Here is a 19,363-nt window from a genome sequence, read left to right on the forward strand (position 1 = left end):
CACTGGTGCCATCGCCGCGCTGAAGGATATTTACATCCGGCCCACCAACCAGGTTTTTGCTCGCTACCAGCTCGCCACACGACGGCAATTTCCGGGGGAATCGCTGGACGAGTTTTATAACGCCCTGCAGATCCTGGGTCGAAACTGCAACTGCCCGGCGGCAACAGCGAGTGAACACACAGAGCTCCTGGTCCGCGATGCATATGTGGCAGGTTTGGCCTCTTCCCAGATCCGCCAGAGGCTTCTGGAGAAAGAATCTCTGGGACTTACAGAAGCTCGGGCCCTGGCGGCATCCCTCGATGTGGCCTCGCGTAACGCCCGCGCCTACGCCCCCGACCGCACTACAGCGCTTGGGCTCCGTGGACCCCCGCTGCGGTTGACTCTCCGACACCCCCCCCCACCCCTGCAAACCTGCGTGGCCAAAACACCAGACCAACCTGGGGGGCCCCACTGCTATTTTTGCGGCCAGCCGAAACACCCTCGGCAGCGATGCCCGGCCCGCGCGGCTACTTGCAAAAGCTGCGGGAAGAAAGGCCACTACGCGACAGTGTGCAAGTCCCGCGGGGTCGCCGCTATCTCCGGGGAAGAAACGGGACCACAGACCCAGCCCCCCCAGCGATCCACGTGTGACCAATGGACCCCGCCATTTTGGACCCCGGACACCACGAGGGAGAGATGGGCGCCGCCATTTTGTCCACCCCCGACCGCGCTCGATCCGTGGACGCCGCCATCTTGGCTGAAGGACCCCGACACAGACGGCCACATACTGCCTGATTACGATGCTCAATTTCAACAACCACGTCTGGCTTCGACGACCCTCGACCAGTCGCGACCCCGGACGCTCCAGACTGCAACCACTACAGTCCTAGTGAATGGCTACGAGACGCCGTGTCTTATCGACTCTGGGAGCACGGAGAGCTTCATTCATCCGGACACGGTAAGGCGCTGTTCCCTCGTAATTCGGCCAAGCACCCAGAAAATTTTCCTGGCGGCGGGATCCCACTCCGTTCAGATCACCGGGTTCTGCATCGCTAACCTAACGGTGCAGGGGCGGGAGTTCCGAAATTACCGGCTGTGTGTCCTCCCCCATCTCTGTGCGCCCACACTCCTAGGGTTGGACTTCCAATGCAACCTCCAGAGTTTAACATTTAAATTTGGCGGCCCTGTACCCCCACTGACTGTCTGCGGCCTCGCGACCCTCAAGGTAGAACCGCCTTCCTTGTTTGCGAACCTCACACCGGATTGCAAACCCATCGCAACAAGGAGCAGACGGTACAGCGCCCAGGACCGAGCATTTATCCGGTCCGAAGTCCAGAGGCTGCTGAAGGAAGGCATCATCCAGGCTAGCAACAGTCCCTGGAGAGCCCAGGTGATAGTTGTTAAGACCGGGGAGAAACAGAGGATGGTCATCGACTATAGTCAGACCATCAACAGGTACACTCAGCTCGATGCGTACCCTCTCCCCCGCATATCCGGCATGGTCAATCGGATTGCACAGTACAAGGTCTTTTCCACCGTGGACCTCAAGTCCGCATACCTCCAGCTCCCCATCCGTCCCGGTGACCGCAACTATACTGCCTTCGAAGCAGACGGGCGGTTATACCACTTTTTAAGGGTTCCATTCGGCGTCACGAACGGAGTCTCGGTCTTCCAACGAGAGATGGACCGAATGGTTGACCAACACGGTTTATGGGCCACGTTCCCGTATCTCGACAACGTCGCCATCTGCGGCCACGACCAGCAGGACCACGACGCCAACCTCCAAAAATTCCTCCAGACTGCTCACGCCCTGAACCTCACTTACAACAAAGAAAAATGCGTGTTCCGCACCGATCGTCTAGCCATCCTGGGCTACGTAGTGCGTAATGGAGTGATAGGCCCCGACCTTGAATGCATGCGCCCCCTCGTGGAGTTCCGTCTCCCCCACTGTGCCAAACCCCTGAAACGTTGCCTGAGCTTCTTGTCTTATTATGCCCAGTGGGTCCCCCAGTACACAGACAAAGCCCGTGCCCTAATCCAGTCCACTACTTTTCCCCTGACGACAGAGGCATGCCAGGCCTTTAGCCGCATCAAAACGGACATCGCAAAGGCCACGATGCACGCCATCGACGAGTCCCTCCCCTTCCAGGTCGAGAGCGACGCATCGGATGTAGCTCTGGCGGCCACCCTCAACCAAGCAGGCAGACCCGTTGCCTTCTTCTCCCGAACCCTCCACGCTTCAGAATTCCGCCACTCCTCAGTGGAAAAGGAGGCACAAGCAATAGTGGAAGCTGTGCGACACTGGAGGCATTACCTGGCCGGTAGGAGATTCACTCTCCTCACTGACCAACGGTCGGTTGCCTTCATGTTCGATAATGCACAGCGGGGCAAGATCAAGAACGACAAGATCTTGCGGTGGAGGATCGAACTCTCCACCTTCAATTATGAGATCTTGTATCGTCCCGGAAAGCTGAACGAGCCATCCGATGCCCTATCTCGCGGCACATGTGCCAATGTACAAGTGGACCGTCTACAAGCCCTCCACGAGGACCTCTGCCACCCGGGGGTCACTCGTTTCTACCACTTCCTTAAGGCCCGCAACCTCCCTTACTCCGTCGAGGACGTCCGAACAGTCACCAGAAACTGCCAGATCTGCGCTGAGTGCAAACAGCACTTTTTCAGGCCAGATAGAGCGCACCTGGTTAAGGTCTCTCGACCCTTTGAACGCCTCAGTTTGGATTTCAAAGGCCCCCTCCCCTCCACCGATCGCAACGCGTACTTCCCCTTTCGCCATCCCCTGCCCCGACATGACCGCGTCCACGATCATTAAAGCCCTCGGTACCATTTTTACACTGTTCGGTTTCCCCGACTATATCCATAGCGACAGGGGGTCCTCCTTTATGAGTGACGAACTGCGTCAATTCCTGCTCAGCAGGGGCATCGCCTCGAGCAGGACGACCAGATACAACCCCCGGGGGAACGGGCAGGTAGAAAGGGAGAATGGAACGGTCTGGAAGGCCGTCCTGCTGGCCCTCCGGTCTAGGAAGTCCTCGCGGATGCCCTTCACTCTATCCGGTCCCTGCTGTGCACCACCACGAATCAAACGCCTCACGAGCGCCTCCTCCTTTTTCCTAGGAAGTCCTCCTCTGGAACGCCACTTCCGACCTGGCTAGCAGCTCCGGGACCCATTCTGCTCCGGAAACATGTGCGGCGCACAAGTCAGATCCGTTGGTGGAACGGGTGCATCTCCTTCACGCCAACCCGCAATACGCCTATGTGGAGTACCCCGATGGACGACAGGACACGGTCTCCCTGCGAGATCTGGCGCCCGCCGGAGCTACCCACACCCCCCCCAATGCCAATCACCACCTCCTCACTCCCCCCGGTTCATCCCGCAGCCACCCCCTTCCCGGGGGGTTCGGTTCTCCTCCGAGACCCGCCCAGGAGTAAGGACACGGGGGACAGCGCTACGCTCCCAGAGTCGACGGGACTCGAGCCAGCGCCATCACCACCACACCCAAGACGATCGGAAAGGACGACCAGAACAAAGAACAAAGAAATGTACAGCACAGGAACAGGCCCTTCGGCCCTCCAAGCCCGTGCCGACCATACTGCCCGACTAAACTACAATCTTCTACACTTCCTGGGTCCGTATCCTTCTATTCCCATCCTATTCATATATTTGTCAAGATGCCCCTTAAATGTCCCTATCGTCCCTGCTTCCACTACCTCCTCCGATAGTGAGTTCCAGGCACCCACTACCCTCTGCGTAAAAAACTTGCCTCGTACATCTACTCTAAACCTTGCCCCTCTCACCTTAAACCTATGCCCCCTAGTAATTGACCCCTCTACCCTGGGGAAAAGCCTCTGACGATCCACTCTGTCTATGCCCCTCATAATTTTGTATACCTCTATCAGGTCGCCCCTCAACCTCCTTCGTTCCAGTGAGAACAAACCGAGTTTATTCAACCGCTCCTCATAGCTTATGCCCTCCATACCAGGCAACATTCTGGTAAATCTCTTCTGCACCCTCTCTAAAGCCTCCACATCCTTCTGGTAGTGTGGCGACCAGAATTGAACACTATACTCCAAGTGTGGCCTAACTAAGGTTCTATACAGCTGCAACATGACTTGCCAATTCTTATACTCAATGCCCCGGCCAATGAAGGCCAGCATGCCGTATGCCTTCTTGACTACCTTCTCCACCTGTGTTGCCCCTTTCAATGACCTGTGGACCTGTACTCCTAGATCTCTTTGACTTTCAATACTCTTGAGGGTTCTACCATTCACTGTATATTCCCTACCTGCATTAGACCTTCCAAAATGCATTACCTCACATTTGTCCGGATTAAACTCCATCTGCCATCTCTCCGCCCAAGTCTCCAGACAATCTAAATCCTGCTGTATCCTCAGACAGTCCTCATCGCTATCCGCAATTCCACCAACCTTTGTGTCGTCTGCAAACTTACTAATCAGACCAGTTACATTTTCCTCCAAATCATTTATATATACTACAAAGAGCAAAGGTCCCAGCACTGATCCCTGTGGAACACCACTGGTCACAGCCCTCCAATGAGAAAAGCATCCCTCCATTGCTACCCTCTGCCTTCTATGGCCTAGCCAGTTCTGTATCCACCTTGCCAGTTCACCCCTGATCCCGTGTGACTTCACCTTTTGTACTAGTCTACCATGAGGGACCTTGTCAAAGGCCTTACTGAAGTCCATATAGACAACATCTACTGCCCTACCTGCATCAATCATCTTAGTGACCTCCTCGAAAAACTCTATCAAGTTAGTGAGACACGACCTTCCCTTCACAAAACCGTGCTGCCTCTCACTAATACGTCCATTTGCTTCCAAATGGGAGTAGATCCTGTCTCTAAGAATTCTCTCCAGTAATTTCCCTACCACTGACGTAAGGCTCACCGGCCTGTAGTTCCCGGGATTATCCTTGCTACCCTTCTTAAACAGAGCAACAACATTGGCTATTCTCCAGTCCTCCGGGACATCCCCTGAAGACAGCGAGGATCCAAAGATTTCTGTCAAGGCCTCAGCAATTTCCTCTCCAGCCTCCTTCAGTATTCTGGGGTAGATCCCATCAGGCCCTGGGAACTTATCTACCTTAATATTTTTTAAGACACCCAACACCTCGTCTTTTTGGATCACAATGTGACCCAGGCTATCTACACCCCCTTCTCCAGACTCAACATCTACCAATTCCTTCTCTTTGGTGAATACTGATGCAAAGTATTCATTTAGTACCTCGCCCATTTCCTCTGGCTCCACACATAGATTCCCTTGCCTATCCTTCAGTGGGCCAACCCTTTCCCTGGCTACCCTCTTGCTTTTTATGTACGTGTAAAAAGCCTTGGGATTTTCCTTAACCCTATTTGCTAATGACTTTTCGTGACCCCTTCTAGCCCTCCTGACTCCTTGCTTAAGTTCCTTCCTACTTTCCTTATATGCCACACAGGCTTCGTCTGTTCCCAGCCTTTTAGCCCTGACAAATGCCTCCTTTTTCTTTTTGACGAGGCCTACAATATCACTCGTCATCCAAGGTTCCCGAAAATTGCCGTATTTATCTTTCTTCCTCACAGGAACATGCCGGTCCTGTATTCCTTTCAACTGACACTTGAAAGCCTCCCACATGTCAGATGTTGATTTGCCCTCAAACATCCGCCCCCAACCTATGTTCTTCAGTTCCCGCCTAATATTGTTATAATTAGCCTTCCCCCAATTTAGCACATTCATCCTCGGACCACTCTTATCCTTGTCCACCAGTACTTTAAAACTTACTGAATTGTGGTCACTGTTACCGAAATGCTCCCCTACTGAAACATCTACCACCTGGCCGGGCTCATTCCCCAATACCAGGTCCAGTACCGCCCCTTCCCTAGTTGGGCTGTTTACATATTGTTTTAAGAAGCCCTCCTGGATGCTCCTTACAAACTCCGCCCCGTCTAAGCCCCTGGCACTAAGTGAGTCCCAGTCAATATTGGGGAAGTTGAAGTCTCCCATCACCACAACCCTGTTGTTTTTACTCTTTTCCAAAATCTGTCTACCTATCTGCTCCTCTATCTCCCGCTGGCTGTTGGGAGGCCTGTAGTATACCCCCAACATTGTGACTGCACCCTTCTTATTCCTGATCTCTACCCATATAGCCCCACTGCCCTCTGAGGTGTCCTCTCGCAGTATAGCTGTGATATTCTCCCGAACAAGTAGCGCAACTCCACCTCCCCTTTTACATCCCCCTCTATCCCGCCTGAAACATCTAAATCCTGGAACGTTTAGCTGCCAATCCTGCCCTTCCCTCAACCAGGTCTCTGTAATGGCAACAACATCATAGTTCCAAGTAGTAATCCAAGCTCTAAGTTCATCTGCCTTACCCGTAATGCTCCTTGCATTAAAACATATGCACTTCAGGCCACCAGACCCGCTGTGTTCAGCAACTTCTCCCCGTCTGCTCTGCCTCAGAGCCACACTGTCCCTATTCCCTAGTTCTCCCTCAATGCTCTCACCTTCTGACCTATTGCTCCCGCGCCCATCCGGCTCATCGAATCACTTTAACTCTCAACGTTTTCAGTTATTGTGTCTTGTTATAGTTATGGCATCATGCCGACCCTGTTTGGCCCGTTGGCCCAGTTGAAGCGATAATTTTGTGTTTTGTTCAAAGTTACGGCACAGTACCGACTCTGTAAACCCCTACCACCATGCGAACCACCATCCTGCCGGGTTTATTTTCAACAAGGGGTGAATGTGGTGGTATGTATTACGGGTAATACGGTACACCACGTGTCGACAGGCTATTGGTGGACGGATGCCAGGTCCTGATAGGATCTGCCACCTACTGGACTCCACCCAGAAATGCCGGTATAAGAACCCATTTTTTCCCTCCATTTCCCTCAGCAGTTGTATTCTGTAATCACGCTGCTGGGGATAAAGTTCTGCTTAATAAAGCCTTCAATTGACATTACCTCAACCTGCCTCGCATCATATTGACGGTGCTACACCCGCCTCTATCACTTCTGCTGGCAAAGCGTTCCAGGCACCCACCACCCTGTGCGTAAAAAACTTTTCACGCACATCAGTTGTGCGTCACGCCCTCGCTCAAGCCCGACACGGCCGTAAATTCGCACCCATAATCGTTAATTAATTGTTCTTTGTGGGACCTTGCTTTATGCCACTTGCCCCGAAGCTGCAACACAAGACCACGCTTCTAAACGACTGCAGTTTGCTTAAGAAGCGATGTAAATACACACTCTTTCGGTGTGACCTCTGGGGCGTGATTCTCCGACCCTCCACCGGGTCGGAGAATCGCCGGGGGCCGGCGTGAATCCCGCCCCCGCCGTGTCCTGAATTCTCCGCCACCGGAGATTCGGCGGGGGCGGGAATCGCGCCGCGCCGGTCGGTGGAAACCCCCCGGCGATTCTCCAGTCCGCGATGGGCCGAAGACCCGCCGCTGTCAACCCACGCCAGCCGCCGTGGATTGAACCACCTTTCGAACGGCGGGACAAGGCGGTGCGGGGGGGCTCCGGGGTCCTGGGGGGAGCGTGGGGCGATCTGGCCCCGGGGGTGCCCCCACGGTGGCCTGGCCCGCGATCGAGGCCCACCGATCCGCGGGCGGGCCTGTGAAGTGGGGGCACTCTTTTCCTTCCGCCTTCGCCATGGTCTCCACTATGGCGGAGGCCGATGAGACCCCCTCCACTGCGCATGCGCGGGGATGCCGTGAGCGGCCACTGACGCTCCCGCGCATGTGCCGCACGGCAAAGTCATTTCCGCGCCAGCTGGCGGGGCACCAAAGGCCTTTCCCGCGAGCTGGCAGGGCGGAAATCAGTCCGGCGCGGGCCTAGCCCCTCCAGGTGACGGCTCGGCGCCTCAAGGTGCGGAGAATTCCGCACCTTTGGGGCAGCGCGATGCCGGACTGATTTGCGCCGGTTTTGGCGCCGGTTGGCGGACATCGCGCCGATTGCGGAGAATCCCGCCCCTGGTTTCTTCTCTCTGCAAGAAGCATCCTGAGTCTGAAAGGCAAGGAAAATGGAATGCTGGCCTTCCTCTCGAAGAAATGGAGCATAAAAATAGGGAAGTCCCGCCGAAACTATATTGGCCACAGCTGGAATTCTGTGAACAGTTTTGGTGCCTTGATCTCGGGAAAGATATGCTGGCATTGGAGGCAGCCCAGAGAAGGTTCACTAGTTTGATCCCGGGTATGGAGGGATTTTCTTCTGAGGAGATGTTGAGTAGATTGGGGCTCTGCTCATTGGAGTTTAGAAGAGTGAGTGGCAACTTTTATTGAGATATATTGGAACCTCAGGAAGCTTGACCGGGCAGCCGCTGAGAGGTTGTTTCTCCTTGTGGGAGAGTCTTGGACCAGAGGGCACAATCTTTGGTCAAGGGGGTCACCCATTTAAGACAGAAATGAGGAGGAATTAATCTCTGTGAATCTGTGTAATTCTTTACCACAGAGCATAAGAGAGGCTGAATGGTGAAGTGTATTCAAGGCTGAGATAGATTTTTAATCAGTAAGGAATCAAGGGTTTTGTGGATCAGGTGGGAAAGTGGAGTTGAGGATTATCGCATCAGATCAGTCATGATCTCACCGAGTGACGGAGCAGACTTGATGGGCTGAATGGCCTACTTCTGCTCCTGTGACTTATGGTCTTCTGGGCCTTCCTTATCCACAGCGGTCCTGCAAACAGCACGTTTGCCCTTGTCAGGAGTGATGTTGTTACGGTTGAAGGTCTTTTATTGCAGCTGGGCAGCCCCGCTCTAATAGCATTGCCTGCTTTCCTCGACAGAGTGGATTCCATAATGCTTGTGGAAGAAGGCTTCACCATGGTGAGTGCAGATGCCAGTGACAAAATGCTGAAATATGCGTTAAAAGAGAGATGGAACCGACGGAAAGAAGAAGCATTCGATAAATGGGGTAAATATCGGGTCACAAGAGAAAGCAAAAATGAGAATTCTCTGCAGCTTTAGGAACACACAGTAGGCCATTCAGCCCCTCAAGCTTTTTCTGCTGTTCAGTTAGATCATATATCATCTGTATGTGAACTGCACGGTAGCACAGTGGTTAGCACTGTGGCTTCACAGCATCAGGGTCCCAGGTTCGATTCCCGGCTTGGGTCACGGTCAGTGCGGAGTCTGCACGTTCTCCCCGTGTGTGCGTGGGTTTCCTCCGGGTGCTCCGGTTTCCTCCCACAGTCCCAAAAGACGTACGTACTTGTTAGGTGAATTGGACATTCTGAATTCTCCCTCAGTGCACCCAAACAGGCGCCGGAGTCTGGCGACTAGGGGCTTTTCATAGTAACTTCATTGCAGTGTTAATGTAAGCCTGCTTGTGACACTAATCAAGATTATTATGAACTCGCATCTACCCTACTTGGTTCTGTAACCTTTGGCACCTTCACCGACCCAAAAAGCCTGTCGCTCTCAGTTGTGAAATATTTACTGATACCCCCTCATGCCTCTCCTGCTCCCCATCGCCCCCACAGGTCTCAGCCATTTTTTGAGGGAGATGTGGAACAAAGGTAAAGAACAGCCATGATCTAATCGAACAGTAGACCAGGCTCAGCAATTGATTCACCTAGCCCTTTCCGTATAGTGCTGATATCCCAGGCTTGACAATAGAGAAAATTAATGCACACGCGGGACCCAGGCAATTACTTGGGTGAGCTGAAAAAAAAAATGGAATAAAACACCAGCTAATTAGGGTATATTTTGGGCAGCACAGTAGCACAGTTCGATTCCCGCTTGGGTCACTGTCTGTGTGGAGTCTGCATGTTCTCCCTGTGTCTGCGTGAGTTTCCTCCGGGTGCTCCAGTTTCCTCCCACAAGTCCCAAAAGACGTGCTGTTAGGTAATTTGGACATTCTGAATTCTCCCTCAGTGTACCCGAACAGGCGCCCGAATATGGCGACTAGGGGCTTTTCACAGTAACTTCATTGCAGTGTAAGCCTACTTATGACAATAATAAAGTTTAATATTAGAAAGGAAATTTGAACAATTCCTCTCTGATTCCTTTTGGATATTGAACTGGTTGACAGAATAACATAGACCTAGATTTATATAACAAGGGCTATTGTAGGACTACTAAATATGCAGACAGGCAAAGTCCCTTGACCCAGGCTAAAAAGTACGTATCAGTCCACGGCCAGGTCAACTTGTCGTTTGATCAGGTGGCCAGGACACAGTCGCACTGCTTAGATTCAGCCAAAAAGAATGGCTGTGCACTGCCATTGTAGGTCGCTGGTGTGGAACTAACTATGCAACCGCCAAGAGTTTCATCGGAGAGGGAAGGATCGAGTGCCTGTCATCTACAATTCACTAATGACATAAACCTGCAGAGGAACGGATAATCAAAAGTTATTCGCAAACAGGAATCTAATCGAGGGGTTCAGATAGTTTATGTATAGAATAATGGATACCTGGGAGTGATTACAAACTGGAATCTAATCGAGGGGTTCAGATGGTTTATATATAGAATAATGGATACCTGGGAGTGATTACAAACTGGAATCTAATCGAGGGGTTCAGATAGTTTATGTATAGAATAATGGATACCTGGGAGTGATTACAAACTGGAATCTAATCGAGGGGTTCAGATAGTTTATGTATAGAATAATGGATACCTGGGAGTGATTACAAACTGGAATCTAATCGAGGGGTTCAGATGGTTTATATATAGAATAATGGATACCTGGGAGTGATCACAGACTGGAATCTAATCGAGGGGTTCAGATGGTTTATATGTAGAATAATGGATACCTGGGAGTGACACACTGGAATCTAATCGAGGGGTTCAGATGGTTTATATATAGAATAATGGATACCTGGGAGTGATTACAGACTGGAATCTAATCGAGGGGCTCAGATTGTTTATATATAGAATAATGGATACCTGGGAGTGATCACAGACTGGAATCTAATCGAGGGGTTCAGATGGTTTATATGTAGAATAATGGATACCTGGGAGTGACACACTGGAATCTAATCGAGGGGTTCAGATGGTTTAGACATAGAATAATGGATACCTGGGAGTGATCACAGACTGGAATCGAATCGAGGGGTTCAGATGGTTTATATGTAGAATAATAGATATCTGGGAGTGATCACAGACTGGAATCTAATCGAGGGGTTCAGATGGTTTATATATAGAATAATGGATACCTGGGAGTGATCACAGACTGGAATCTAATCGAAGGGTTCAGATGGTTTATATGTAGAATAATGGATACCTGGGAGTGACACACTGGAATCTAATCGAGGGGTTCAGATGGTTTATATATAGAATAATGGATACCTGGGAGAGATTACAGACTGGAATCTAATCGAGGGGTTCAGATGGTTTATATATAGAATAATGGATACCTTGGAGTGATTACAGACTGGAACCTAATCGAGGGGTTCAGATGGTTTATATATAGAATAATGGATACCTGGGAGTGATTACAGACTGGAATCTAATCGAGGGGTTCAGATGGTTAATATATAGAATAATGAATACCTGGGAGTGATTACAGACTGGAATCTAATCGAGGGGTTCAGAAGATTTATATATAGAATAATGGATATCTGGGAGTGATTACAGACTGGAATTTAATCGAGTGGTTCAGATGGTTTTTATATAGAATAATGGATACCTGGGAGTGATTACAGACGGGAATCTAATCGAGGGGTTCAGATGGTTTATAAAGAATAATGGATATCTGGGAGTGCTTACAGACTGGAATCTAATCGAGGGGTTCAGATGGTTTATATATAGAATAATGGATACCTGGGAGTGATTACAGACTGGAATCTAATCGAGGGGTTCAGATGCTTTATATATAGAATAATGGATACCTGGGAGTGATTACAGACTGGAATCTAATCGAGGGGTTCAGATGGTTTTGTATATAGAATAATGGATACCCGGGAGTGATTACAGACTGGAATCTAATCGAGTGGTTCAGATGGTTTATATGGAGAATAATGGATACCTGGGAGTGATTACAGACTGGAATCTAATCGAGGGGTTCAGATGGTTTATATATAGAATAATAGATACCTGGGAGTGATTACAGACTGGAAACTAATCGAGGGGTTCAGATGGTTTATATATAGAATAATGGATACCTGGGAGTGATTACTGACTGGAATCTAATCGAGGGGTTCAGATGGTTTATATATAGAATAATAGATACCAGGGAGTGATTACAGACTGGAATCGAATTGAGGGGTCAGATGGTTTATATATAGAATAATGGATACCTGGGAGTGATTACAGACTGGAATCTAATCGAGGGTTCAGATGGTTTATATATAGAATAATGGATACCTGGGAATGATTACAGACTGGAATCTAATCGAGGGTTCAGATGGTTTATATATAGAATAATGGATACCTGGGAATGATTACAGACTGGAATCTAATCGAGGGTTCAGATGGTTTATATATAGAATAATGGATACCTGGGAGTGATTACAGACTGGAATCTAATCAAAGTGTTCAGATGGTTTTTATATAGAATAATGGATACCTGGGAGGGGTTACAGACTGGAATCTAATCGAGGGGTCCAGATGGTTTATATATAGAATAATGGATACCTGGGAGTGATTACAAACTGGAATCTAATCGAGGTGTTCAGATGGTTTACATATAGAATAATGGATATCTGGGAGTGATTACAGACAGGATTCTAATCGAGGGGTTCAGATGGTTTATATATAGAATAATGGATACCTGGGAGTGATCACAGACTGGAATCTAATCGAGGGGTTCCGATGGTTTATATGTAGAATAATGGATACCTGGGAGTGACACACTGGAATCTAATCGAGGGGTTCAGATGGTTTATATATAGAATAATGGATACCTGGGAGTGATCACAGACTGGAATCTAATCGAGGGGTTCAGATGGTTTATATGTAGAATAATGGATACCTGGGAGTGACACACTGGAATCTAATCGAGGGGTTCAGATGGTTTATATATAGAATAATGGATACCTGGGAGTGATTACAGACTGGAATCTAATCGAGGGGTTCAGATGGTTTATATATAGAATAATGGATACCTTGGAGTGATTACAGACTGGAACCTAATCGAGGGGTTCAGATGGTTTATATATAGAATAATGGATACCTGGGAGTGATTACAGACTGGAATCTAATCGAGGGGTTCAGATGGTTAATATATAGAATAATGGATACCTGGGAGTGATTACAGACTGGAATCTAATCGAGGGGTTCAGATGGTTTATATATAGAATAATGGATATCTGGGAGTGATTACAGACTGGAATCTAATCGAGGGGTTCAGATGGTTTTTATATAGAATAATGGATACCTGGGAGTGATTACAGACTGGAATCTAACTGAGGGGTTCTGTTGGTTTTTATATAGAATAATGGATACCTGGGAGTGATTACAGACGGGAATCTAATCGAGGGGTTCAGATGGTTTATAAAGAATAATGGATATCTGGGAGTGCTTACAGACTGGAATCTAATCGAGGGGTTCAGATGGTTTATATATAGAATAATGGATACCTGGGAGTGATTACAGACTGGAATCTAATCGAGGGGTTCAGATGATTTATATATAGAATAATGGATACCTGGGAGTGATTACAGACTGGAATCTAATCGAGGGGTTCAGATGGTTTTGTATATAGAATAATGGATACCTGGGAGTGATCACAGACTGGAATCTAATCGAAGGGTTCAGATGGTTTATATACAGAATAATGGATACCGGGGAGTGATTACAGACTGGAATCTAATCGAGGGGTTCAGATGGTTTATATATAGAATAATAGATACCTGGGAGTGATTACAGACTGGAATCTAATCGAGGGGTTCAGATGGTTTATATATAGAATAATGGATACCTGGGAGTGATTACTGACTGGAATCTAATCGAGGGGTTCAGATGGTTTATATATAGAATAATAGATACCAGGGAGTGATTACAGACTGGAATCGAATTGAGGGGTCAGATAGTTTATATATAGAATAATGGATACCTGGGAGTGATTACAGACTGGAATCTAATCGAGGGTTCAGATGGTTTATATATAGAATAATGGATACCTGGGAATGATTACAGACTGGAATCTAATCGAGGGTTCAGATGGTTTATATATAGAATAATGGATACCTGGGAATGATTACAGACTGGAATCTAATCGAGGGTTCAGATGGTTTATATATAGAATAATGGATACCTGGGAGTGATTACAGACTGGAATCTAATCGAAGTGTTCAGATGGTTTATATATAGAATAATGGATACCTGGGAGGGGTTACAGACTGGAATCTAATCGAGGGGTCCAGATGGTTTATATATAGAATAATGGATATCTGGGAGTGATTACAGACTGGAATCTAATCGCGGGGTTCAAATGGTTTATATATAGAATAATGGATACCTGGGAGTGATTACAGACTGGAATCTAATCGAGGGGGTTAGATGGTTGATATATAGAATAATGGATACCAGGGAGTGATTACAGACGGGAATCTAATCGAGCGGTCAGATGGTTTATGTATAGAATAATGGATATCTGGGAGTGAATACAGACTGGAATCTAATCGAGGGGGTTAGATGGTTTATATATAGAATAATGGATACCTTTAAATAAAATAAAATAAGTGGCTTAAGGTAGTCATGGCAGGGGAGAATGCACCTGTGAGATGCTCCTTCTGTGCACTGTGGCAAATCATCGAAGCTTCAGTTATCCTGATGACCACGTGTGCAGGATGTGTGTCCAACTGCAATGACTGGATAATTGCATTTCAGCACTGGAGCTGTGTGTGGATTCATTGTGTAATATACGCAATACTGAGCAAGTCGTGGATAGCACATTCAGTGAGATTGAACAGGCAGAAAAGGCACGGGTGCCGACCAACCAGGGTGCCAAAGAAGAATCAGGCAATGTGCCTCAACGACTACAGTCCAGTAACCCTGACATCAGCCAGAATGAAGTGCTTTGAGAGGTTGGTCATGTGACACATCAACTCCATTCTTGCAGACTGCCTTGATCCCCTGCAATTCACATACCACCACAACCGGCCCACAGCAGACGCTCTCTTCCTGGCCCTACACTCATACCTGGAGCATCTCGACAACAAGTGCTCCTGCGTCAGTCTCCAAATCATTGACCAAAGCGCCACCTTCAACATCATAATTCCAGCTAAACTCATATCAAAACTCTAACACCGAGAGCCTGGCTCCTCCCTCTGCAACTGGATCCTCGTCTTCCTGACCCGTAGACCTCAATGAGTGAGAAGAAACAACACCTCCTGGATTGGATTTTTTTATTGTCACGATTACTGAGGTACAGTGAAAAGTATTGTTCTGCGTGCAGCTCAGACAGATCATTCCGTACATGAAAGGAAAATACATAATCGGGCAAATATAAAATACACACTGTAAATACAAAGACTCAGGCATCAGGTGAAGCACACAGGAGTGTAGTGCTACACAGTAGAGATGATGCATGGAGAGATCAGTTCAGTCCAAAGGAGGGTCATTCAGGAGGCTAGTAACAGTGGGGAAGAAGCTGTTTTTGAATCTGTTAATGCATGTTCTCATACTTTTGTATCACCTGCCCAATGGAAGAAGTTGGAAGAGTGAGTAAGTCGGGAGGGAGGGACTTTGATTATGCTGCCCGCTTTCCCCAGGCAGCGGGAGGTGTAGACAAAGCAAATGGATGGGAGGCAGTTTTGTGTGATGGACTGGGAGTGTTCGCGACTCTTTAACGTTTCTTCTGGTCTTGGGCCGAGCAGTTGCCATACCAGCTGTGATGTAGCCAGATAGGATGCTTTCTATGGTGCATCTGTAAAAGTTGGTAAGAGTCAATGTGTACATGCTGAGTTTCCTGAGGATGTATGAGACTCATTGTTGTTCAAGATCCGACCCACCACCGTCCCATCAGAAAACTTGTAGATGCAGTTGGAGTCAAATTTTGCCATGCAATCATGTGTGTACAGGGAGTTGAGTAGAGGGCTAAGTACGCAGCCTTGCGGGGCCCCGGTATTGAGGATTATCACGGAGGAGGTGTTGTTGCTTATCCTTACTGATTGTGGTCAATGGGTCAGAAAGTCGAAGATCCAGTTGCAGAGTGAGGAGCCAAGCCGTAGGCTTTGGAGCTTTGATATGAGCTTGGCTGGGATTATGGGGTTGAAGGCGGAGCTGTAGTCAATAAATAGGAGTCTGATGTAGGAGTCCTTGTTGTCGAGATGCTCTAGGGATGAATGTAGGGCCAGGGAAATGGTGTCTGCCGTGGACCGGTTGTGGTGGTATGCAAATTGCAGTGGATCTAGGCATTCTGGGATTATGGAGTCAATGTGCCTCATGACCAATTTTTCAAAGCACTTCATTTTGATCGATTCCATGGCCACCGGACGATAGTCATTAAGGCACGTTGCCTCGTTCTTCTTTGGCACCGGTATGATGGTGGTGTTCTTGAAGAAGGTGGGGACCTCGGAACGGGGTAGGGAGATGTTGAAGATGTCCGCGAACACATCTACCAACTGGTCCAAGCAAGACCTGAGTGCACCATCAGGGATCCCGTCCGGACCCGTCGCCTTCCCTGGGTTCACGGTCAGGAAGGCCGATCTGACTTTGGAAGCCGTGACGGTGGGTATGGGTGTGTCTGGGGCTGCTGGAGCATTCGACAGCGGCTTGTTGGTTTCCTGCTCGAACCGAGCATAGAATGCGTTAAGTTCATCGGGGAGGGCTGCGCTGCTGCCGGGAGATACTGCTCATAAGACCGCTCATAGGAGCGGAAGTAAGGCCATTCGGCCCATCGAGTCCACTCCACCATTCAATCATGGCTGATTTCAACTCCATTTACCCGCTCTCTCTCCATAGCCCTTAATTCCTCGAGAAATCAAGAATTTATCAACTTCTGTCTTAAAGACACTCAACGTCCCGGCCTCCACCACCCTCTGTGGCAATGAATTCCACAGACCCACCACTCTCTGGCTGAAGACATTTCTCCTCATCTCTGTTCTAAAGTGACTCCCTTTTATTCTAAGGCTGTGCCCCCGGGTCCTAGTCTCCCCTGCTAATGGAAACAACTTCCCTACCTCCACCCTATCTAAGCCATTCATTATCTTGTAAGTTTCTATTAGATCTCCCCTCAACCTCCTAAACTCCAATGAATATAATCCCAGGATCCTCAGATGTTCATCGTATGTTAGGCCTACCATTCTTGGGATAATCCATGTGAATCTCCGCTGGACCCGCTCCAGTGTCAGTATGTCCTTCCTGAGGTGTGGGGCCCAAAATTGCTCACAGTATTCTAAATGGGGCCTAACTAGTGCTTTATAAAGCTTCAGAAGTACATCCCTGCTTTTATATTCCAAGCCTCTTGAGATAAATGACAACATTGCATTTGCTTTCTTAATTACGGACTCAACCAGCAAGTTTACCTTTAGAGAATCCTGGACTAGGACTCCCAAGTCCCTTTGCACTTCAACATTATGAATCTTGTCACCGTTTAGAAAATAGTCCATGCCTCTATTCTTTTTTCCAAAGTGCAAGACCTCGCACTTGCCCACGTTGAATTTCATCAGCCATTTATTTCTTGGACCACTCTCCTAAACTGTCTAAATCTTTCTGCAGCCTCCCCACCTCCTCCATACTACCTGTCCCTCCACCTATCTTTGTATCATCGGCAAACTTAGCCAGAATGCCCCAGTCCCGTCATCTAGATCGTTAATATATAAAGAGAACAGCTGTGGCCCCAACACTGAACCCTGCGGGACACCACTCGTCACCGGTTGCCATTCCGAAAAAGAACCTTTTATCCCAACTCTCTGCCTTCTGTCTGACAGCCAATCGTCAATCCATGTTAGTACCTTGCCTCGAATACCATGGGCCCTTATTTTACTCAGCAGTCTCCCGTGAGGCACCTTATCAAAGGCCGTTTGGAAATCAAGATAGATAACATCCATTGGCTCTCCTTGGTCTAACCTATTTGTTATCTCTTCAAAGAACTCTAACAGGTTTGTCAGGCACGACCTCCCCTTACTAAATCCATGCTGACTTGTCCGAATCCGACCCTGCACTTCCAAGAATTTAGAAATCTCATCCTTAACGTTGGATTCTAGAATCTTGCCAACAACCGAGGTTAGGCTAATTGGCCTATAATTTTCCATCTTTGTCCTTGTTCCCTTCTTGAACAGGGGGGTTACAACAGCGATTTTCCAATCCTCTGGGACTTTCCCTGACTCCAGTGACTTTTGAAAGATCATAACTAACGCCGCCACTATTTCTTCAGCTATCTCCTTTAGAACTCTAGGATGTAGCCCACCTGGGCCCGGAGATTTATCAATTTTTAGACCTCTTAGTTTCTCTAGCACTTTCTCCTTTGTGATGGCTACCATATTCAACTCTGTCCCCTGACTCTCCTGAATTGTTCAGCTTCGCTTTGTAGCCCATTATGTTGTTTACGTCTTGCCACGAGAGTCTGTAATGCTTGTCTGTGACTTTAGCATAGTCTGGTATTGTCTCTTGGCACCCCGGATGACTTTGCGGAGGTCATACTGGATTTCTTGTGTAGGTCAGGGTCGCCTGGCTTGAACACCTCAGACCTGGCCTTCGGTCGAAGCCAATCTCCCAATTAAGCCATGGTTTCCTGTTGGGGAATGCACTTACTAATTTCTTTTGTACTTGGTCATCCATACATTTGCTGATAAAGTCTGTGATGGTGGTGGCATACTCGTTTACGTTTGTCGCTGAATTCTTAAATATGGACCAATCCACTGTCTAAGCAGTCCCGGAGGAGCTTTTCAGTTTCCTCGGACCAGCACTGCACGACCTTCTGAACCTGATTCTCCCACTTAAGTTTCTGATTGTATGCCAGGAAAAGGAGCACCGTCTTTTGGTCTGATTTTCCAAAGTGCAGTCGGGGGATGGAAAGGTAGGCGTCCTTGATTTTTGTGTCGCAGTGGTCAAGAATTTTGTCGCCCCTGGTGGGACAGGAGATGATTTGGTGGATTTTGGCAGTACACTCTTGAGTTTGGCCTTGTTGAAGTCCCCGGCCACAATGAACAAGGCCTCCGGGTGTTCTGTTTCATTGTTGTTTATAACAGTGTGTAATTCATCCAGCGCCTTCTTCACATCTGCCTCGCGTGGGATGTAGACCGCTGTGATAATGGCTGAAGGGAACTCACGTGGAAGTTAGTATGGGCGGCACTTCACGGTCAGGTGTTCCAGCTCCGGGGAGCAGTAGATTGTCAGTGTCGCCACATCCAAGCACCAGGGGGAGTTGATGAGGAGGCAAACCCCTGAGCACTGTTTGCGTATTTGGGGTTGCCCGGGGGGGGGGGGGGGGGGGGCATGTTTGCAATCCGTTCGGGCCCTGGCATTCTGCGAGGATGGGTCTATCTTG

At 48.6% G+C, this 19,363-nt stretch overlaps 1 protein-coding gene across 1 annotated transcript in view; it reads left to right on the forward strand.

Moving 5' to 3' along the window:
- Nucleotides 1-19,363, forward strand: part of gnmt (glycine N-methyltransferase) — a 131,293-nt gene that overhangs the window by 45,738 nt on the left and 66,192 nt on the right. The window contains exon 2 of the mRNA XM_072500186.1: nucleotides 8,775-8,902. Coding sequence (XP_072356287.1) covers nucleotides 8,775-8,902 — 128 coding nt within the window. The remainder of the gene's footprint in view (nucleotides 1-8,774; nucleotides 8,903-19,363) is intronic.

Source organism: Scyliorhinus torazame, chromosome 4 (genome assembly GCF_047496885.1).
Source record: "Scyliorhinus torazame isolate Kashiwa2021f chromosome 4, sScyTor2.1, whole genome shotgun sequence".
Lineage (NCBI taxonomy): Eukaryota > Metazoa > Chordata > Chondrichthyes > Carcharhiniformes > Scyliorhinidae > Scyliorhinus > Scyliorhinus torazame.